General features: G+C 50.1%; 1 protein-coding gene across 1 annotated transcript; it reads right to left on the bottom strand.

The window, feature by feature from the left end:
* Positions 1 to 14795, bottom strand: LOC146059339 (3 beta-hydroxysteroid dehydrogenase/Delta 5-->4-isomerase type 1-like). Its single transcript, XM_083171484.1, has 3 exons — positions 14750 to 14795; positions 1417 to 1581; positions 1 to 1320 (listed from the first exon to the last, which is right to left on the bottom strand). Exons 1-3 carry the CDS (start codon positions 14787 to 14789, stop codon positions 515 to 517), a joined length of 1011 nt encoding a protein of 336 aa, XP_083027610.1. The 5' UTR covers positions 14790 to 14795; the 3' UTR covers positions 1 to 514.
* Between the last annotated feature and the right edge of the window lie 254 nt (positions 14796 to 15049).

Raw genomic sequence — 15049 nt, 5'->3', positions numbered from 1 at the left:
TGTAGTAAAAATACAATGCAATGTTCAGGTTTTATCTGCTCCACATTCCGCTTTCCATCATTACCTCACCCTCACGGGCTATGTACAGAGATGCCAGCACCGCACAGACATTGGTGGAGATGTTCCAAGCCTTGGAGAGTGATGCAGCGAAGAGAGATAAAGTGCCAGGCAATCAGCCCCCAACTGTCATGTTACAGGCCATGCTTTGGAAATGACAGTTGGGGGCTGGTTGGCTGGTACTTGATCTCCCTCCAAGGCTTGGTACATCTCCCCTCCGGTGTAATGAAACATCACCCTACAGTATATCTCAGGGGTGGAACAGTGCACCATCGGGGTGGCGGAGGAAGGGGGCAGTGACACCATCCTTTATATCATTCTGGCTTTTATCACTGGTTCCAATACATAATAGAGTGTATTTACTGTAGCCCTGGAACTACAACTCCCAGCATGCTCTGGGGGTACACTACAGCGGGAGAAGCTCAGGTGGTCACCTCGTCATGCACATGCCCTACTTCTACTTACAGAGAAGCTTCTTGCGTTGGAGCAGCACAGACTCCATCCAGGCCGTGGTCAGCTGCTTGGCCTCCTCCCAGCTGTAGCGCGGCTTGTACCCCATGTCCCGCTGGGCTTTCCTGTAGGACAAGGTGAAGGTGGTATTCAGGAGGGTCAGCAGGTGTCTGGTGAACGGTGGCACAAACCTGAAAAATGGCCGGAGAAGGACACTGACCACCTCCAGCAGAAAGGCCGCGAAGTAGAGCAGCGGGAAGGGCATGGCCAGACGGTCCTCCACCCCCAGGCCCAGCTCCTTGCCCAGGGCGTAGTTGAAGTCCGAGTAGCTAATAGGTGGGGTGTCGTCGGAGATGTAGTAAAAGTTTCCGGCAATCTTCTTGGCCCTGTCCGGGTCTCTCATTGCCCGAGCGGCCAGTATGTGGGCCCAGACAACGTTACCCACATACACGGGGTTGACCAGAGCTTCCTTCCTGGAGATGCGGTGGAACACGTTGTTATTTAGCACGGCCTGGTCGAGGTGCAGAAGCAGGAACTGAGACCCTTCTCCGAAGATGTACGTTGGCCGCAGGGAGCACGTGGCGAGAGTTCCTCCATCTTGGAGTACCCGGCCGTTGGCCCTCAGCACGGCCTGCTCGGCCTGATGCTTGCTCTGACCGTAGCAGAATCCCAGCTTACTCTCGTACACCATCTCCTCATTCCCGTCTGTGACGGGGTCACCTCGGGTGTTGGGTCCCACCACCTCTATACTGCTGGTGTAGATAAAGTGCCGCACGTTGTTCTGCACACAGGCCTCCAGCAGCTCCTCCGTACCTGGGACAGAACAGAACATGGATCAGGGCCAATATACCAGTAGTCTTTAGTACGTTCCGCCCTATCAGTGCGAGTAGTATGGGCGCAGGATCTCACCCGTCACGTTGATGGCAATGAGCATCTCCTTGCTGACTTTGCCCACCGTATCGATAATGGCCGCCGTGTGAATGACCAGGTTCACACCCTGGCAGATTTTATGGAGAAATTCCACGTCCCGGATGTCGCCTTGCAGAACGGTCACGGCTGTGTGGCCCCGGGCCCCTGGCAGAAGACAGGCATGGTTATAATCTCACCCGTGTCATTCAGGGTCACGTGTCCCAACCTTCCCCCTACACACCTGCTCTGTATGACGGATTCATTCCCCCATCCCAGTAATCCCCTATGGATCTTACGCTGGGCATTCTACATGATGGCATGGTACCCTGTACTGGGCTATTCCATGGAAGGTGGCGCAATGTATAAATAATAATAACACATGGCGTCATTCCCTGGGCTGTCCTAATGGGCATGCAGCACGCCCGATGTGTCCCCCAGGGAACAACTCACGGGAGCGCGGGTACACATTGAGCAATGTGGGTGATATATCGTTCCAATCTGCAGCAGAATGATATATCGTCTGATTAATCGCTACAGAATAACCGGTTTAATACACAGGACAAAACTGCATTATATGGGTGTACTAGGGACTGTGTGCGGGTGTACCAGGGACTGTGTATGGGTGTACTAGGGACTGTGTGCGGGTGTACCAGGGACTGTGTGCGGGTGTACCAGGGACTGTGTATGGGTGTACTAGGCACTGTGTAACGGTGTACTAGGGACTGTGTGCTGGTGTACTAGGGACTGTGTGCGGGTGTACCAGGGACTGTGTGCGGGTGTACCAGGGACTGTGTGCGGGTGTACTAGGCACTGTGTAACGGTGTACTAGGGACTGTGTGCGGGTGTACTAGGGACTGTGTGCGGGTGTACTAGGGACTGTGTGCGGGTGTACTAGGCACTGTGTAATGGTGTACTAGGTACTGTGTGCGGGTGTACTAGGGACTGTGTAATGGTGTACTAGGGACTGTGTGCGGGTGTACTAGGGACTGTGTGCGGGTGTTGTAGGGACTGTGTGCTGGTGTACCAGGGACTGTGTGCTGGTGTACCAGGGACTGTGTGCGGGTGTACTAGGGACTGTGTAACGGTGTACTAGGGACTGTGTGCGGGTGTACTAGGGACTGTGTAAGGGTGTACCAGGGACTGTGTAAGGGTGTACCAGGGACTGTGTTCGGGTGTACTAGGGACTGTGAAACGGTGTACTAGGGACTGTGTACGGGTGTGCTATGGACTGTGTGCGGGTGTACTAGGAACTGTGTACGGGTGTACTAGGGACTGTGTAAGGGTGTACTAGGGACTGTGTAAGGGTGTACTAGGGACTGTGTAAGGGTGTACTAGGGACTGTGTAAGGGTGTACTAGGGACTGAGTACGGGTGTACTAGGGACTGTAAGGGTGTACTAGGGACTGTGTGCGGGCGTGCTAGGGACTGAGTACGGGCGTGCTAGGGACTGTGTGCGGGCGTGCTAGGGACTGTGTGCGGGTGGGATAGGGATTGTGTACGGGTGTACTAGGGACTGTGTGCGGCCGTACTAGGGACTGTGTGCGCTTGTACTAGGGACTGTGTAAGGGTGTACTAGGGACTGTGTAACGGTGTACTAGGGACTGTGTGCGTGTGTACTAGGGACTGTGTGCGTGTGTACTAGGAACTGTGTGCGGGTGTACTAGGGACTGTGTGCGGGTGTACTAGGGACTGTGTAAGGGTGTACTAGGGACTGTGTGCGTATGTACTACTGTGTGCCGGTGTACTTGGGACTGTGTGCGGGTGTGATAGACTCGTGTACGAGTGTACTAGGGACTGTGTGCGTGTGTACTAGGGACTGTGTGCGGGTGTACTAGGGACTGTGTAAGGGTGTACTAGGGACTGTGTGCGTATGTACTACTGTGTGCCGGTGTACTAGGGACTGTGTGCGGGTGTGATAGACTCGTGTACGGGTGTACTAGGGACTGTGTGCCGGTGTACTAGGGACTGTGTGCCGGTGTACTAGGGTCTGAGTACGGTGTACTACCTGTACTACGGTGTACTACCTGTGAAGTAATGCGCGTGCGCTCGCCACGCTTCGGGCTCGGTGGCTCGCTGCGCTCGTCACACTTTATATTCTCAACTCCACGCCGTCGTGGTTAGTAGGGGTATGAAAAGGTCGGAGGACGCGTACTGCCGCCCCTCACGGGCTCGCTACGCTCGCCACGCTTCGGGTTGGCGTCAATCCTGGGGTGCTGTTCACAATGGGGCCATTTGGGGTCTGGGGACAATTTTACCTTGAATCCAATGGAAAATAGGGTCCCAGGGACCCTATTCACATTTGATTCAATGTAAAAATCGGGTCCAGCACGATGCGATGCGACCAACGCGATTTTTCCGACCCGATCAAAATCGGTGTGGCCGTTCTAGGAAACAAGTACCTTCTGATCTTTCATGCAGCATGTAAGATTAGAAGATTTAGCAAAAGATCCACCGGAGCGTGCATCGGACAAATATCGGCCGATTTATCGGAAATCGGCCTAGAAATCGTTCTAGTGTGTGGGCATCTTAAGGACTGTATATGGGTGTACTAAGGACTGTATAGGTTCCCACACACTAGAAAGATCTGCGATCGTAAGATGTGCGCATAAATTTTAGCCTTGAAACCTTTTTTTCTGTCCTGGACAAAAGATTTCAGGCAAGCGCACATCTTTACCAAAGATTTTTCTTAAGATCCCGTGTGCGTTCTTATGGATCTTTTGTTAAATCTTCTGATCTTTTGTGCAGCACGTAAGATCAGAAGATTCAGCTAAAGATCCACGGGAGCGCGCATCGGACCAAAATCGGCCGATTTTCGACCGATTATCGGTAACCATCGGACGATATATCGGCCGATTTATCGGAAATCGGCCCAAAAATCGTTCTAGTGTGTGGGCACCTTATATGGGTGCTCTAGGGACTGTATATGGGTGCACTAAGAACTGTGTGCACTAAGGACTGTGTATGGATGCACTAAGCACTATGTATGGGTGCACTAAGGAATGTATATATGTGTGCACTAACTAAGTACTGTTAAGGGTGCACTAGGGACTGTATATGGGTGCACTAGGGACTGCGTATGGGTGCACTAGGGACTGTGTAAGGGTGCACTAGGGACTGTGTATTTGTGTACTAAATGCCGTGTATGGGTGCACTAGGGACTGTGTATTTGTGTACTAAAGACTGTGTATGGGTGTTCTAAGGACTGTGTATGGGTGCACTAGGGACTGTGTGTGGGTGCACTAGGGACTGTGTGTGGGTGCACTAGGGACTGTGTGTGGGTGCACTAGGGACTGTATATGGGTGCACTAATGACTGTATATAGGTGCACTAAGGACTGTACATGGGTGCACTAAGAACTGTACATGGGTGCACTAGGGACTGTGTAAGGGTGCACTAGGGACTGTGTAGTATTTGTGTACTAAAGACTGTGTATCGGTGCACTAGGAACTGTATATGGGTGCTCTAAGGACTGTACATGGGTGTATAAGGACTGTGTATGGGTGCACTAGGGACTGTGTATGGGTGCACTAGGGACTGTATATGGGTGCACTAAAGACTGTATATGGGTGCACTAGGGACTGTGTATGGGTGCACTAGGGACTGTGTATGGGTGCACTAGGGACTGTGTATGGGTGCACTAGGGACTGTGTATGGGTGCACTAGGGACTGTGTATGGAAGCACTAAGGACTGTGTATGGGTGCACTAGGGACTGTGTATGGGTGCACTAGGGACTGTGTATGGGTTCACTAGGGACTGTATGGGTGCACTAGGGACTGTGTATGGGTGCACTAGGGACTGTGTATGGAAGCACTAAGGACTGTGTATGGGTGCACTAAGAACTGTGTATGGGTGCACTCGGCACTGTGTATGGGTGCACTAGGGACTGTGTATGGAAGCACTAAGGACTGTGTATGGGTGCACTAAGAACTGTGTATGGGTGCACTAGGCACTGTGTATGGGTGCACTAGGGACTGTGTATGGGTGCACTAGGGACTGTGTATGGGTGCACTAAGGACTGTGTATGGAAGCACTAAGGACTGTGTATGGGTGCACTAAGAACTGTGTATGGGTGCACTAGGGACTGTGTATGGGTGCACTAGGGACTGTGTATGGGTGCACTAGGGACTGTGTATGGGTGCACTAATGAATGTATATGGGTGCAGTCATGACTGTATATGGGTGCACTAGGGACTGTGTATGGGTGCACTAAGGACTGTGTATGGTGCACTAAGGACTGTATTTGGGTGCACTAGGGACTGTATATGTGTGCACTAGGGACTGTATATGGGTGTACTAAGGACTGTACATGGGTGCACTATGGACTGTATATGGACTGTATATGCGTGCACTAAGGACTGTATATGGGTGCACTATGGACTGTATATGGGTGCATTAAGGACTGTGTATGGATGCACTAAGGACTGTGTATGGATGCACTAGGAACTGTGTATGGGTGCTCTAAGGACTGTATATGGGTGTATAAGGACTGTATATGGGTGCACTAAAGACTGTATATGGGTGTACTAAGGACTGTGTATGGGTGCACTAGGGACTGTGTATGGGTGCACTAGGGACTGTGTATGGGTGCACTAGGGACTGTGTATGGGTGCACTATGGACTGTGTATGGGTGCACTAGGGACTGTGTATGGGTGCACTAAAGACTGTATATGGGTGCACTAGGGACTGTGTATGGGTGCACTAGGGACTGTGTATGGGTGCACTAGGGACTGTGTATGGGTGCACTAGGGACTGTGTATGGGTGCACTAGGGACTGTGTATGGAAGCACTAAGGACTGTGTATGGGTGCACTAGGGACTGTGTATGGGTGCACTAGGGACTGTGTATGGGTTCACTAGGGACTGTATGGGTGCACTAGGGACTGTGTATGGGTGCACTAGGGACTGTGTATGGAAGCACTAAGGACTGTGTATGGGTGCACTAAGAACTGTGTATGGGTGCACTCGGCACTGTGTATGGGTGCACTAGGGACTGTGTATGGAAGCACTAAGGACTGTGTATGGGTGCACTAAGAACTGTGTATGGGTGCACTAGGCACTGTGTATGGGTGCACTAGGGACTGTGTATGGGTGCACTAGGGACTGTGTATGGGTGCACTAAGGACTGTGTATGGAAGCACTAAGGACTGTGTATGGGTGCACTAAGAACTGTGTATGGGTGCACTAGGGACTGTGTATGGGTGCACTAGGGACTGTGTATGGGTGCACTAGGGACTGTGTATGGGTGCACTAATGAATGTATATGGGTGCAGTCATGACTGTATATGGGTGCACTAGGGACTGTGTATGGGTGCACTAAGGACTGTGTATGGTGCACTAAGGACTGTATTTGGGTGCACTAGGGACTGTATATGTGTGCACTAGGGACTGTATATGGGTGTACTAAGGACTGTACATGGGTGCACTATGGACTGTATATGGACTGTATATGCGTGCACTAAGGACTGTATATGGGTGCACTATGGACTGTATATGGGTGCATTAAGGACTGTGTATGGATGCACTAAGGACTGTGTATGGATGCACTAGGAACTGTGTATGGGTGCTCTAAGGACTGTATATGGGTGTATAAGGACTGTATATGGGTGCACTAAAGACTGTATATGGGTGTACTAAGGACTGTGTATGGGTGCACTAGGGACTGTGTATGGGTGCACTAGGGACTGTGTATGGGTGCACTAGGGACTGTGTATGGGTGCACTATGGACTGTGTATGGGTGCACTAGGGACTGTGTATGGGTGCACTAAGAACTGTGTATGTAAGCACTAAGGACTGTGTATGGATGCACTAAGGACTGTGTATGGATGCACTAAGGACTGTGTATGGGTGCACTAGGGACTGTGTATGGGTGCACTATGGACTGTGTATGGGTGCACTAGGGACTGTGTATGGGTGCACTAAGAACTGTGTATGGGTGCACTAGGGACTGTGTATGGGTGCACTAGGGACTGTGTATGGGTGCACTAGGGACTGTGTATGGGTGCACTAGGGACTGTGTATGGGTTCACTAGGGACTGTATGGGTGCACTAGGGACTGTGTATGGGTGCACTAGGGACTGTGTATGGAAGCACTAAGGACTGTGTATGGGTGCACTAAGAACTGTGTATGGGTGCACTCGGCACTGTGTATGGGTGCACTAGGGACTGTGTATGGAAGCACTAAGGACTGTGTATGGGTGCACTAAGAACTGTGTATGGGTGCACTAGGCACTGTGTATGGGTGCACTAGGGACTGTGTATGGGTGCACTAGGGACTGTGTATGGGTGCACTAAGGACTGTGTATGGAAGCACTAAGGACTGTGTATGGGTGCACTAAGAACTGTGTATGGGTGCACTAGGGACTGTGTATGGGTGCACTAGGGACTGTGTATGGGTGCACTAGGGACTGTGTATGGGTGCACTAAGGACTGTATTTGGGTGCACTAGGGACTGTATATGTGTGCACTAGGGACTGTATATGGGTGTACTAAGGACTGTACATGGGTGCACTATGGACTGTATATGGACTGTATATGCGTGCACTAAGGACTGTATATGGGTGCACTATGGACTGTATATGGGTGCATTAAGGACTGTGTATGGATGCACTAAGGACTGTGTATGGATGCACTAGGAACTGTGTATGGGTGCTCTAAGGACTGTGTATGGGTGTATAAGGACTGTATATGGGTGTACTAAGGACTGTGTATGGGTGCACTAGGGACTGTGTATGGGTGCACTAGGGACTGTGTATGGGTGCACTAAGAACTGTGTATGTAAGCACTAAGGACTGTGTATGGATGCACTAAGGACTGTGTATGGATGCACTAAGGACTGTGTATGGGTGCACTAGGGACTGTGTATGGGTGCACTAGGGACTGTGTATGGGTGCACTAGGGACTGTGTATGGGTGCACTAAGAACTGTGTATGGGTGCACTAGGGACTGTGTATGGGTGCACTAGGGACTGTGTATGGGTGCACTAGGGACTGTGTATGGGTGCACTAGGGACTGTGTATGGGTGCACTAAGGACTGTGTATGTAAGCACTAAGGACTGTGTATGGATGCACTAAGGACTGTGTATGGGTGCACTAGGGACTGTGTATGGGTGCACTAAGGACTGTGTATGGAAGCACTAAGGACTGTGTATGGATGCACTAAGGACTGTGTATGGGTGCACTTAGGACTGTGTATGGGTGCACTAGGGACTGTTTATGGGTGCACTAGGGACTGTTTATGGGTGCACTAGGGACTGTGTATGGGTGCACTAGGGACTGTGTATGGGTGCACTAGGGACTGTGTATGGGTGCACTAAGGACTGTGTATGTAAGCACTAAGGACTGTGTATGGATGCACTAAGGACTGTGTATGGGTGCACTAGGGACTGTGTATGGGTGCACTAGGGACTGTGTATGGGTGCACTAGGGACTGTGTATGGGTGCACTAGGGACTGTGTATGGGTGCACTAGGGACTGTGTATGGGTGCACTAAGGACTGTGTATGTAAGCACTAAGGACTGTGTATGGATGCACTAAGGACTGTGTATGGGTGCACTAGGGACTGTGTATGGGTTCACTAGGGACTGTGTATGGGTGCACTAGGGACTGTGTATGGGTGCACTAGGGACTGTGTATGGGTGCACTAAGGACTGTGTATGGAAGCACTAAGGACTGTGTATGGATGCACTAAGGACTGTGTATGGGTGCACTAGGGACTGTGTATGGATGCACTTAGGACTGTGTATGGGTGCACTAGGGACTGTTTATGGGTGCACTAGGGACTGTTTATGGGTGCACTTAGGACTGTGTATGGGTGCATTAGGGACTGTATATGGGTGTACTAAGGACTGTATATGGGTGCACTATGGACTGTATATGGGTGTACTAAGGACTGTATATGAACTGTGTATGGGTGCACTAGGGACTGTGTTTGGGTGCACTAGGGACTGTGTATGGGTGCACTAGGGACTGTGTATGGGTGCACTAAGGACTGTGTATGGAAGCACTAAGGACTGTGTATGGATGCACTAAGGACTGTGTATGGGTGCACTAGGGACTGTGTATGGGTGCACTAGGGACTGTGTATGGGTGCACTTGGGACTGTGTATGGGTGCACTAGGGACTGTGTATGGGTGCACTGAGGACTGTGTATGGAAGCACTAAGGACTGTGTATGGATGCACTAAGGACTGTGTATGGATGCACTAAGGACTGTGTATGGGTGCACTAGGGACTGTGTATGGGTGCACTATGGACTGTATATGGGTGTACTAAGGACTGTTTACGGGTGCACTATGGACTGTATATAGGTGCACTAAGGACTGTATATGGACTGTATATGGGTGCACTAAGGACTGTATATGGACTGTATATAGGTGCACTAAGGACTGTATATGGACTGTATATGGGTGCACTACTGACTGTATATGGGTGCACTATGGACTGTATATAGGTGCACTAAGGACTGTGTATGGAAGCACTAAGGACTGTGTATGGATGCACTAAGGACTGTGTATGGGTGCACTAAGAACTGTGTATGGGTGCACTAGGGACTGTGTATGGGTGCACTAAGGACTGTGTATGGTGCACTAAGGACTGTATTTGGGTGCACTAATGACTGTATATAGGTGCAATAATGACTGTATATGGGTGCACTAATGACTGTATATAGGTGCACTAATGACTGTATATGGGTGCACTAGGGACTGTGTATGGGTGCACTAAGGACTGTGTATGGTGCACTAAGGACTGTATTTGGGTGCACTAGGGACTGTATATGTGTGCACTAGGGACTGTATATGGGTGTACTAAGGACTGTATATGGGTGCATTATGGACTGTATATAGGTGCTCTAAGGACTGTATATGGACTGTATATGGGTGCACTAAGGACTGTATATGGGTGCACTATGGACTGTGTATGGGTGCACTAGGGACTGTATATGGGTACACTATGGACTGTATATAGGTGCACTAAGGACTGTGTATGGAAGCACTAAGGACTGTGTATGGGTGCACTAAGAACAGTGTATGGGTGCATTATGGACTGTATATAGGTGCTCTAAGGACTGTGTATGGAAGCACTAAGGACTGTGTATGGGTGTACTAAGGACTGTATATGGGTGCATTATGGACTGTATATAGGTGCTCTAAGGACTGTATATGGACTGTATATGGGTGCACTATGGACTGTATATAGGTGCACTAAGGACTGTGTATGGAAGCACTAAGGACTGTGTATGGGTGTACTAAGGACTGTATATGGGTGCATTATGGACTGTATATAGGTGCTCTAAGGACTGTATATGGACTGTATATGGGTGCACTAAGGACTGTATATGAGTGCACTACGGACTGTGTATGGGTGCACTAGGGACTGTATATGGGTACACTATGGACTGTATATAGGTGCACTAAGGACTGTGTATGGAAGCACTAAGGACTGTGTATGGGTGCACTAAGAACAGTGTAGGGGTGCATTATGGACTGTATATAGGTGCTCTAAGGACTGTATATGGACTGTATATGGGTGCACTAAGGACTGTATATGGGTGCACTACGGACTGTGTATGGGTGCACTAGGGACTGTATATGGGTACACTATGGACTGTATATAGGTGCACTAAGGACTGTGTATGGAAGCACTAAGGACTGTGTATGGATGCACTAAGGACTGTGTATGGGTGCACTAAGAACTGTGTATGGGTACACTAGGGACTGTGTATGGGTGCACTATGGACTGTATATGGGTGCACTAATGACTGTATATAGGTGCACTAATGACTGTATATGGGTGCACTAGGGACTGTGTATGGGTGCACTAAGGACTGTGTATGGTGCACTAAGGACTGTATTTGGGTGCACTAGGGACTGTATATGTGTGCACTAGGGACTGTATATGGGTGTACTAAGGACTGTATATGGGTGCATTATGGACTGTATATAGGTGCTCTAAGGACTGTGTATGGAAGCACTAAGGACTGTGTATGGGTGCACTAGGGACTGTGTATGGGTGCACTATGGACTGTATATGGGTGCACTAATGACTGTATATAGGTGCACTAATGACTGTATATGGGTGCACCAGGGACTGTGTATGGGTGCACAAAGGACTGTATATTTATTTATTTATTTACAGTTTCTTATATAGCGCAGCAGATTCCGTTGCGCTTTACAATAGTAGACCGTGATAAAACAAACTGGGTAACAAGACTTGGAGGTAGGAGGGCCCTGCTGCAAGCTTACAATCTATAGGGACATAGGAGGGAAACACAAGGACAGGCACCAGTAATAGCATAGCAGTCCCACCAAGTTCCAAGTCCAGAGGGGAAGCTATATAATACATAAGTGCCTCAGAGGGTTATGTGTGTGGTATATAAATATGATAGGCTTGCCGGAAGAGGTGAGTTTTCAGGGAACGCTTGTAAGTTTGGAGGCTAGCGGAGAGTCTTATTGTGCATGGAAGGGCATTCCATAGGGTGGGAGCAGCCCGATAAAAGTCCTGTAATAATGAATGGGAGCTAGTGATCCGCTCAGAAGAGAGACGCAGATCTTGTGCAAAGCGCAGTGGCCGAGATGGGAGATATTTAGTGATAAGTAGAGAGATATAAGCTGGTGCAGTATGGTTAATAGCTTTATATGTCAGTAGAAGTGTTTTATATTGAATATGGTAAGATACAGGCAACCAATGGAGGGACTGGCAGAGCGGATAAGCAGACAATGGACATCTTGCTAGGAAGATCAGCCTATGGCAGTGGTTCCCAAACTTTTTCAGTCCAAGGCACCCTTTGGGTGTCCATGACTTTTTCAAGGCACCCTTAAGCCAAAATAATTAACGAATTGTCCCTTTTTTAAAGTAGTTGGGTTAAAACAATGCTAAATTATTATTAACTTGTTTGTAAAAACAATAAACATAAATCAAAGAAAAAAAAATGTCTTTAATTTGCTTTCTTTCAAAGAACAATTGACAACACTCATGAACAGAACTTTTTCTTGGTGGTACTGATCGCGCCAACAGGGTGTAAAGCTAGAGGAGTAGCTACATGACAATAGGGGAGTGGTCATGTTATGCCACACACTGTAATGCCCATTACACATAACGCCACACACCATAATACCTATTACACATGACACCACACACCATAATACCTATTACACATGACACCACACACCATAATACCTATTACACATGACACCACACCGTAATGCCCATTACATGTTATGCCCCACATGTATAACACCTTGCAGAGGAGGAGGCTGGGTTCAGCAGCGGCAGTGCGGAGGAGGAGGCTTTGATTGGCAGCAATGTTGCGGAGGAGGCTGTGCTCGGATCAGAGAGAGTGACAGCAGGGACAGGAAGAGTGACAGCAGGGACAGGAGAGGGACTGCAGGCACACGAGAGAGATGGAAGTGACAGAGAGGGACACCGAGATGGACAGGGACAGCAGGTACAGAGAGTTACAGCCGGGACACAGATGGACAATAGGGACAGGGACTCTGACAGGGATAGCAGGGACATCACTCCCCTGCTGTGGTCCTGGCACACAGCCCAGCACTCAGTGCGAATGTCATAGCACTTTCTTTATTATCTACCTCCTCCCCAGGGTCTCCACTGATCCTCGAGGAGCACACCAGAGCTCAATATGAGCCAACCGACTGCAGGTGAGCCCTTATACTAACTCACCTACACTCCGCTTTACCTACTATAGCCCTCAACTGCCCCCTAACCCAGAGTGGATATCAATACAAAGAGATATGAGCCACAAGTACAGTTCAAGCAGCTGTATATGGGAGTGTGTAAAGCTCCCTATATAAAAGTATACAAAAAAGGGGGAGTATACAGCGCTGGGTGTGACTGATTAAAGGGCTAACACAGTGTAACCAACAAAGTACATTTATTATACATCAAATATAAAAACAATAAAAACTGTAGAGAATTCTCTGGTTAAACCAAATATTGGGGAATATATTGTATATGAAAAACCGTCTGGACAGGTATTGCTCCAGTGAGGGGATAGGGGCAACAGTTCACATGCACCAGTGATAATGGGATAGTTACCAGATGGGGGTAGAACCGTCTCTCTCAGGTTTGTTGGAGGAGAGTTGGTACACACGGGTACACTGCCATCAATCAACACGAAGAATTCTGTTGTCTCACTGAGTGAATCTGGATCCATAATATGCTGGATCATTTTCCGGGACTTCACCAACTCTCCTCCAACAAACTTGAGAGAGACTGTTCTACCCCCATCTGGTAACTATCCCATTATCACTGGTGCATTTGAACTGTTGCCCAAGAGCGCAAGAGAAGCCGGGAGTCCAGAGAGCCGTGTGCCGGGCGAAGCGAGGCAACAGGAGAGAGAGGCGGCAGCGCGCAGTTTGACCTCCGGCTGACCCGGGACACGGAGCGAGGCGCGCCCAGACAGACGGGAGCGGCAGGAGCACTGGGACCTGCCGCGTATAAGCCCCCCACCACGCCGACTACCGACGGCAGAAGGAGGCACCCCGAAGAAGGAGCCAGCCGCACCGCGTCCCCCGCAGGTGCCGACTGGAGGCCTACAGGAGCCGCAGAGACTGCCGGCAGCCATCTTGCCAGCATCTAAACCAGGGTTGCCGACTTATAAATGCTCCTCTCCGGGAGAAGCCCGGAGAGGAGACTTTCCTTACCCGATCGGGGGGCGGGGCTTGACTGTGACGTCATTAAGCCCCGCCCCCATTACGGGAAACTGGCAAAATGACTGATCTCTATGGAGGGGGCGGGGCTAAAATGACGCGATTGTGCCATTTTAGCCCCGCCCCCTCCTCTGAGACCCGCGGATTGCGGCATTTAAATGCCGCGATTCGGGGGGCTCAGGGGGGTCCCCCAGATTCCGGGAGGGTTGCCCACCCTTCCGGGGGGCCGGGAGGAGGACCCGATTTTCGGGAGACTCCCGGGAATTCCGGGAGGGTCGGCAACCCTGATCTAAACGCCAACAGTGAGTCAGCCCTTGGGCACCCAACCACAGTACCCCTGTAGTAACTTCTCCCTAGGGGATTGTCTGCCAGTTGCCTGCCCCACTGAGTAGGGCACATAAACTGCCGCCCCACGGAGACACCTGCCTCAGAGATCCCTCCTGGGTTCAGGAGAGGGATTGCCCCTTTTCCCCCACCTACGCTCTCCACCAGAGGGTCTCAGACCATACCACAGCTAAACCACCCAGATCCCGCTGCCCGCACAAGCACGTAGTCTCTCTTGATAATAGAGTACTAGGACAGGACCCTAACCCCTTAAAGCCAAGTACTGCCCCTTTATCTGGTAAGGACACACGGTAACTATAAGGGCCCGGAGGCCTCCTTACCCAGCGGGAAAAGCCCACTTGGCCTTGTGACTCCTTCCATGCTTGGATGTAGTGCCCCATCTGCAGGACGCTAGTAGCTACGCAGGGACTTGAGTCAGCTCCGACCACCAGCCCATGTTTAGTTGGGACCACCGGTTTGGGCCCCACCGAAACCCTTGTGCACAGGTCAGGTCATTAGGACCTGTAATTTAGGACTCTAGTTAGTGGTAAAGGTTACCGGTAACCCTAGTTTGTATGAATACCGAAAGTCTGCCTATGATAGAGGTCAGAAGCACTGATTTGCCTTAATTGTAATGGGTA

The sequence above is a fragment of the Crinia signifera genome, chromosome 2 (assembly GCF_055691185.1).
Source record: "Crinia signifera chromosome 2, ASM5569118v1, whole genome shotgun sequence".
Classification (NCBI taxonomy): Eukaryota; Metazoa; Chordata; class Amphibia; order Anura; family Myobatrachidae; genus Crinia; species Crinia signifera.
This window is presented reverse-complemented; position numbering and strand designations above follow the sequence as displayed.